The 8,391-nt window shown below is 37.0% G+C and overlaps 1 protein-coding gene across 1 annotated transcript in view; it reads right to left on the bottom strand.

Annotated features, from left to right (window-relative positions):
* Nucleotides 1-2,059: 2,059 nt before the first annotated feature.
* LOC108972341 (homeobox protein aristaless) overlaps nucleotides 2,060-8,391 on the bottom strand; it is a 37,567-nt gene continuing 31,235 nt past the window's right edge. Inside the window, exons 3-4 of the mRNA XM_018938877.1 lie at nucleotides 5,781-6,043; nucleotides 2,060-3,113 (exon numbers count right to left, since the gene is read on the bottom strand). Of these exons, the coding sequence (XP_018794422.1) occupies nucleotides 2,525-3,113; nucleotides 5,781-6,043 (852 nt within the window). The 3' untranslated portion in view covers nucleotides 2,060-2,524. The remainder of the gene's footprint in view (nucleotides 3,114-5,780; nucleotides 6,044-8,391) is intronic.

Raw genomic sequence — 8,391 nt, 5'->3', positions numbered from 1 at the left:
TTATAAATAAATTATATTTGAAATTTCAATTAATTTATTAGTTTTAATTAAACCATATATGTATGTAATGGGCAGAGCAAGTGCAGGTAGGAAGAAGCGTAAACTATGTAATGGGGCGTCCTATTGCAAGAAAAAGAAGAAGCAGCATTTTTCACAAAATTCCAGTTGCACGCGATCTACTAGGCGAGCATACACATGAAGTAAGTAAGTGAACGTCTCTGTACGAACATTTTTTTTTGTTGTTTATTTATTTTTCCACTAAATATGAAGGATAACAACAAATATTTGTTCCGATTTTCAATGCGTCCTTAAAGAATTGCACGTAAGTAGGCACAGAAAAATAAATTCGGTAACCAACATTTTCTTATGAGCACCTGTTTGGATGTCACCGCTTCGTCGTATTTTACAAATAATTTCTTAAATGAAGAAGAAGAACAAAATAAACTCGCACACGAATTTCTCAATACGCCACCAAGTAATCATAAAAAGCAGCAAGTCTTGCAAACGTAGCCTTGATCACTTCACGAAATTTGTTATTTGTGCATATTTCCATAAATGCAACAATAATTTAACAGGAAATTGTAATGTGTGCATATTTCCATAAACGCAGCAACAAATTTAAGTTTCACATTTCTCTCGCTGTTCCTATGTTGAGTATATTTCTTGCGTACGCCGTTAGGCGCATTCCTTTCGCTGTTGTTTGTGCATTCTTTGTGCACACATGCATTAGCATAGAAAAGTGTCAACAAAAACAGAAAACAACAAAAAAAAAAAATGAAGTTACTAGTACTAATTACTCAATAAGAATAGAAAAGTGTGAACAAAAACAATCGTTACAGGCTGCGTGCACAAAAAATTGCTTATTTAATTGCTGAGTACCTGTTTGCCTGTCAGTGCCGATTGACCGATTTAAAAGCAATTTAGCATGGATGAAAGAAAAAAGATTTAGTAGGAYGTAGTGTGTGGGAGGAATTGAGTAAAATTATTTAGTATAAAATTAGTGCTGGTTTTAGCTATCAACCCGGCAATCATAAAATATAGTAGTACAACTCRATGGAGATCAGTTCAATTTGTTTATAACACAAACAAAATATGTGCCAAGTATTATGAAGATCCTTGTTGTTATAAAGCAATATGTAATGATAAATTACTTTTAACAACAACAAAGGATATGCGGCTGAGAGCTTATTTATTTTTCTAAGCGCCTGCTTATCATATGTCTGAAAATTTATATTATTAACCAAAATTATGCAGATCATACAACACTCGCGGGGCCACAAAAGGCCTGGTATTATGAAATCTCAGTGCTCAGTTTAATCTGTAGTTTCTTGGCTTTGTAAACAGGCAAACAGAAAGTTTACGTCAGTCATCTTTTAGACAGGAGTCCTTTGCAGAAGTCATCGCTTTGTTGAATGCTACTTATGAGTATTTATGATTGCCTGATTATCCAAGCAAGTTTATAAAAATTTTCTTTCTGCCTGCTGAGGATGATGGAATTGAATGAACGCGACCAAACGAAAAAAAATATATATAGAAAACATTAATCGAATATCGACAAACGACCAGGCGACGAGAAATCAWAGTGAGGTCATACGGTAGCAGTCAATAAATACTAAATTGCAAACCATTTTCAATGAAATGCCGAACACATGCGTTTCAATTTTCATTTGTTCCACTACAAATATGAGGTATGCAAGCGCAGTTATTTGTGCAGTGTTATTGCGCACAGTACTCAGAGTGACAACAAGAATGCAGAGCAGAAAGCAAATACAATTCGCAAAGATAAGCAAAGCAACAACTTTTTTTTATTTCGACATTTGTTCTTGCTTGTTTGCCTATGGTGTGTATATGAGCGCCTAGTGTTTCGGAGAGTTTGTTACATTTTGGTGTTGACTAAAAAAACAAAAGCAACAACGTCACTTGACGCGTTCGTAGTGAGTGATTTTACAGGGTCACGCATCAAAATTGAATATGAAATAAATAAAACACCAATTTTTATTTAAATATTCACATATTTAAACAGTTTGTGAATATCACAAACCCTTTTTATTACGCTAGCATAACTTTTTACATATTTTCAATAAAATTTAATTTTCAAAAACTAAACAACTTTCATAAATTTCTAATGGAATACGTACGTAAGTAACTAACTACAGTTGTATATATTGTTGCATATAAATACTATTTCCTACATATGCGACTATGTCAAAACTGCTTTATTGAGCGCACTGGTACTAATTTTACATATTTATTTGAATATATTTATATATATAGTTAATATACTTGAGAAAATAATAATTTAAAAACAACTACGTACAAATGGCCGATAAACCAAAATCATGATAAAAATATAAAATAAACTAAAATTTAATTAAAATATTTTAAGGCGAAGAAAGTTGGGGACATTTTTTCCGCATACGCGCTGATTTGAGCTGAAATTCTCCGCCGTATCCCTGCTTCCCTTCATTCYACGTGCAAACCCGCTGCCGTACCGTTTCACCATTGCCAGCAACTGCAGCTTTAACTAGCTGAGCACGTCGCCGTGACCATTTTGGCGCAACAACTCCAGCTTGAGCTCATGCTCGCGCGCCTTCAGACGCAACGCCGCAATGGATGAGGTGCGCCGATCTTCGGGTGGCGTGCCGGTGCGTGGCACTTGTACCAGCGCTGCGGCCACGGCCGAAGTGGAYGTTGATGACTGATGTTGTGTTGGTGAGTGCGCCAACTGTAGCGGTGACTGTGTGTGCTGTGGCGCAGCCGTTTGTTGTGACGGTGGCGGCGGCGCTTGATGCAGCATTGACATGTTGAGCCCCGGCGATGATTGACCTTGCTGTTGCTGTTGTTGTGTGTGTGAGTGTGCCATTGCTGGTGGTGGTGGTGCCATTGATTGCATTGTCATRGAGGTGGGTGAGATGGGCGGTGAAGCGATGAGATGATTGGGTGAATGCAATTCGGGGGATGAAATCATCATTGGTGGTTTGACGGCRGCGATGCTGAGTTGTGCCGGTGCTGGTGGTGGGCGCGGCACAGCMGTCATATTGGCCAACAGCGTTTGGAAGGATGTGGTCGGTGAGTACATGCTGGCCATGCCGGGTAGTAGATGTGGTGGAGTTCTGTAAAGAAGTGGTAAGATTAGATTTTTTTTTTWATTAAAGTTAAAAATTAATTCTAGGACTAGGACTAGGAATGCATGCAAACTTTAGTTCTTAAAATATCAAAGATGTGTATGCGCGTGGCGAAAGAAGGTTCAATTCGGACACAATTTTCTTGAAAATATGTCATAATATAACCCAGCTGTCAAAAATTAATTATTTTTTGTTCACTGTACGTTACATAAATTGTGTATTTTTTTTTTTATCGAAAACCACTTGACGCTTCGCTTAGAACAAAACGAGACCTTAGTCAAGTATAACCTTTTCAAACTCTGTAAACTTTAGGAAACAGGAAACTACAAGTTTTAATATGCTTCCGAGAGGTTGATAAATTATATAAGAAGAAACTCGGAAGTTCGTAAACTGAAACCGAATACAGGTTTTTTGTAGTCACGAGTCGAAAYCGTATCTGGTAATACCCAGTCTGGGTTCGATGAATTGGTATCCATATCTCGACCGTGGTAATGAAATCCAGGTCAAAATCGCAAAGCGATTCAGAAAWGGAGATACGTGAGAATAAAACACAATGTTTTCATTACGAAGTAGAGAAGAATGGACCAATGGTTTTGTGATTGATAGTTGCAACGGCGAAATCTATATATTCACCAACGGATCAAAGGGTGAAATAGCAACAGGGGTGGGTTTCTTCTATATGTAGTACTAATTGACTGTAATATAGTCTTTCGGGTTGAAATTAGTGGCATAAAAAAGTGCTAAGCGAGCTTCTGCTCTAGCCGATAAGTCCACAAATCTTCTAGTGGACAGCCAAATGGCAATTAAGGCTATCCGTGACGCCTAAAGTAAGCGATACGTTATGGAAGGAGATACTAACTAGACACTCRGTTTCGTACTAGGTGAAAATCATTTAGATACTAAGTCATATAGGAATGGAAGGAAAGAAAAAGGTAGAGTTGCAGTTGGGCCGCATGGGCAGCCGGAAACACAATTCCGCCAAGCTACCCTAAACCATTCAGCTCTTTCAAGGGTTGTTTGAAGCACTGGACTCTAGGCAAGGTCTTAGAACTCTAGCAACACATGGCATACCGTAAAGGTGYGGGGATAGTGTTGATGGTGTACAGATCAATAAGATTCTACTTTTTGGCAAGACTACTCACATTGTAGCTCTCAGCACAAAGCAACTACAATCTCACCTTCAGAAAGTTGGTAAAGTGAACTCGGAATATTAATTTTGCGAATGCCCAGCCTGCATTAGTCTCATAATTGTCAAACTTAAGAGACATTGGGCAGCTTGGTKGGAAAAGGATCTGGTATATTCAGTAAGTAARGYTTAATTGGTAACMRCTCGGTAGCGCAATGGGACTAAGTAAACTTCGCTCGAAAATCCATTCCTCGAAATATTTTTTTTAGTTTGGTATCCACCAMTATCTGTGCCGAATATCACATCRAAACAATCATTAGTGKTTAGTATACGCTTTTCTTTTGGAAGTACATTAAGTAAGTGCATTTGGCGATTTTTACGATGAGTGAGAAGTTCCACTAAATTTTCAGTGCGGAATCAAATTTCTGGTGCCGAAACGTTCAGAATATTTGAAAATATGTTCGGTGATAATTGCTTGTCGAGGGAAAGTGTTTTTGCTTGATACACATTATTCAAAAGGGTTCGCGAACACGTTGACGATGAACCACGTTCAGAACGGCCATCAACATCAACTGATGATCAATACGTCAATGAAATAAAGGACTTGCTGCTTGTGAATAGACGAATAACAATCAAAAATCCTACTGGATGGAATATCGAAAAGATCAGTGAAAACTATTTTGAAATATCATCCGAACTTTAAAAAAGTGAAAGCACKATTGGTACAAAAAGCACTAAATTTTTTTGAAAACCTGCATGGCGTCTGTAGAACAATAATAGCCGACTACCAGAATGTCAATAAACACATTGGGCCAACGGGGATTACTTTGAGGGGGACGTTATAGACTTTAAAAAATAAATTAAGAATTTTATAATTATGAACAAAGTCTTACTATTTTTTGCTCATAGTAGTATGCAAACTTTATACCTTAATATTATAAGCATTTCAAAAACTTTATCTTTAGGAGGATTGATCGCAAAGCCTTATCTGAACTATTTTTTTTTAGAGAATATACACATCAATTATGAACTTATTCGTTTAGGTAGTATCCATTAGAGTATTCTCATTAAAGGCCATGCTATTTTTATTCGGATGTTCAAAAGATTCTTTTGAGGCTACTGAGCAGAGCATACTTGAAAACATACTCCGTTTTATTTATAMCAGAGCACTTGCTTCGATTTGATATATCTGTAGGCACTTTCGATGATCAGTAGTCGGTTACAATGAACAATAAAAATWATGTACGGCTATTAGATGCACGTTCCTCACTATATATATATTGCAATAGTGATGTATTATAGGATCTTTATATAAGTACCCAAGTTTATGCAAGAAATGGATCTTCAAGTATCAAAAAAAAAAAAAAAAAAAAAAAAAATATATGTAATAAGTAATTCAGAATAACCAATATATGTATATCTTTCTATTAGCCACTTCTTGAGCATTAGCAATGTATCGCTATTCTCTTAAGATCTGGACTTTACATTTCAACTAGTATTAATTTAATATTTTACTACTTCAAACTTACCTTTGAAATTGATTGTAAAATCCGGATGGCAACATTGGCGCCGCCGACAGGTGTGGATAACGAAAGGCGGCCAAATTAGCCGGCGCATCAAATGGTTTACGCAAATTGAAGCCCAGATGCGTGAACGGGTTCGGCGGCAATGTTGGACCGACTACGGCTTGCATGGCGCCCGGCCCACTGGGCAAATACGGGTTGTATGGATGTGATTGCGGTCCCACCTTCTCTTGTTTGCGCCACTTGGCGCGACGATTCTGAAACCAAACCTGAAATGGCAACAAGCGGTTAACAAATGAGTATAATTGAAAAGTGGTTGATATGTAAGCGGTAGAGAAAAAAAGTTCCACTTGAAAAATTCATACTTTTAATTAATGAAATCTAAAGTTGATTTAAAAAATTAAAGAGCAATAGGGAAATAAGACGCCCACTTCCTGCAACGCYAACTGGTAGGCACGCGGTCAGTGGCAGCGCGTTGTGAGAGTGGGCGTTGTGCCAGCGGCATTGAGGTATGACAGCGGCGGCGCTRTGTAACGAGATATCGTTCGAGAGGCGACARAGGGGTACTTTRTATATATGTATGTACGTCAGTTGGCTGGTGTTGCAATTTGCCCGGAATCGTTTTAATTAATTCAACATCTTTTCCAACATTTATTATTGGAGCGCTCCTGTGCTGAGCAAGCAAGCAAGTAAAGCGAGCGAGCAAACAATGTTGTGGCGCATGCGCGCACAGTGGCAGCGTGTAAGAAATGCATCCAGGCGGTAGCGAAGTTRAACAAACATGTGGGCGTGGTGTCTGTGTACCTCAATACACGCCCAATTAATTAGTTTTGAACGAAACAATTTCAGCCATCGATTGTGTGCATTGTTGAAATGAATTAGTGGCAGGGTTGGCTGTGGTGGCTGTGGTGGCAGCACTAGATTGTGGCTTAGTAAATTGTGAAGTCAGTGGGAGAGAGCATGAATAGCGAATTTGARAATTTTCTAATGAAAGTTCTAACTGCATGCAACTTGATTGATATTTGAACTTCAAATTTAGGCACTTGATTGAAAATCTTCTGATACAATATTGGATTGTTGGTAGACTTATACCGTCACCTCATGGATATTAGGTTTTTCCGCTGCTTTAGTCACAATTCGATGCAAAAAGTACTACTTTTTGAAGCAATGAAGCAGCATTCATACATGCAAATTATCTTTCAACGTCACTTGGCTTTAATTCATATGGCACTCAATTTCTTTGCCGCTTTTAACTGTTCTGAAATAGCTGTTCAATCGACTGCCAAAAAATCTGCGAGATTATCTTGTGTTTGGCAACATTATTCATCGAGTAATGCTCCCTCGCCCTCAAACTTTTTTGCTGTCTGGGATATTCTTCGTTTTCCATGCAAAAATCACCATTTTTTATATTGAGAAATATGCATAATGACATTAATCTTAATATTTGAATAATGGAATAAAAGTCAAATTGAGTCATCTCTTAGCAAGCCGCATGAATGCAATTCTAGACTCAATTTATATTTTCCTAACTGATAGTTAATGCAAACAAGATGACAACTACACCAAAAATGGCGTCAGTCACCTAGCCAGTTACCATACGTAGTTCAAATCTTTGCTTAAAGTAGATCATATAAGACTGGTCTTGGGAAGCAGAAAGTTAAGTGTTTTATGATTGAAAGGCCAGATTGTAATAAGAGATTAATTACACTCGTGGCCACGCAAAACTTAGCGCTCAACATTTTCAAGTATTGTCCATATTTGACTACCTTTTATAGCGGTACTTTTGTATAAAAATTTTTCATTTAGAAATAAGTTAATGACATGTTATTGATMAAAAATATTAAAAATTAAAAACAAAACACATTCAGCTATATACAAAATCATTTGGATGTTAGTGAGCTTTACAAAATGAGCTCGAAATGTAAGAGGCTGACATGTGATGAAACAATGATATTTTTTGTTTTTTATACCCTGAACAGGGTATACTAAGTTTATACTAAGGTTACACTTACTGAGTAACACTCAGAAGGAAGGGTCGAATACCTTATAAAGTATATATATAAATGATCAGTATGTCGAGCTGAGTCGACTTAGCCATGACCGTCTGTCTGTCTGTATATATACGAACTAGTCCCTCAGTTTTTAAGATATCGTTTTGAAATTTTGCAAACTTCATTTTCTCTTCAAGAAGCTGCTCATTTGTCGGAACTGCCGATAACGGACCACTATATCTTATAGCTGCTATACAAACTGAACGATCGGAATCAAGTTCTTGTATGGAAAAACTTCACATTTCACAATGTGTTTCCACAAAAGTTGACACAGGTTATTTTCTAAATCAACAATGTAATCTCCGATGAAATTATTTAGATCGATTAACTATAGCATATAGCCAACTGAATACATACAGAATACTAACAGAAATCCACATGTGAAGGTTATTTAGCTTCGGTGCAAAAACTATATTTACAATTAGATAGTATAATGTACATAATTTACTTATGCTTACTAAAATCATAAAAAAAAACCAAATTAAAGAAAATTCCGAACGAACGAAAAAGTCCGAAAAAAAATTTAATAAAGTATAGTGATAAGGTTTGCGTGGCCACAAGTGTAT

Source organism: Bactrocera latifrons, unplaced genomic scaffold, assembly GCF_001853355.1.
Source record: "Bactrocera latifrons isolate USDA-ARS-PBARC rearing strain unplaced genomic scaffold, ASM185335v1 scaffold_397, whole genome shotgun sequence".
Classification (NCBI taxonomy): domain Eukaryota; kingdom Metazoa; phylum Arthropoda; class Insecta; order Diptera; family Tephritidae; genus Bactrocera; species Bactrocera latifrons.
Note: the sequence above shows the minus strand (reverse complement) of the source record. Positions and strands in the feature narration are given on the sequence as shown.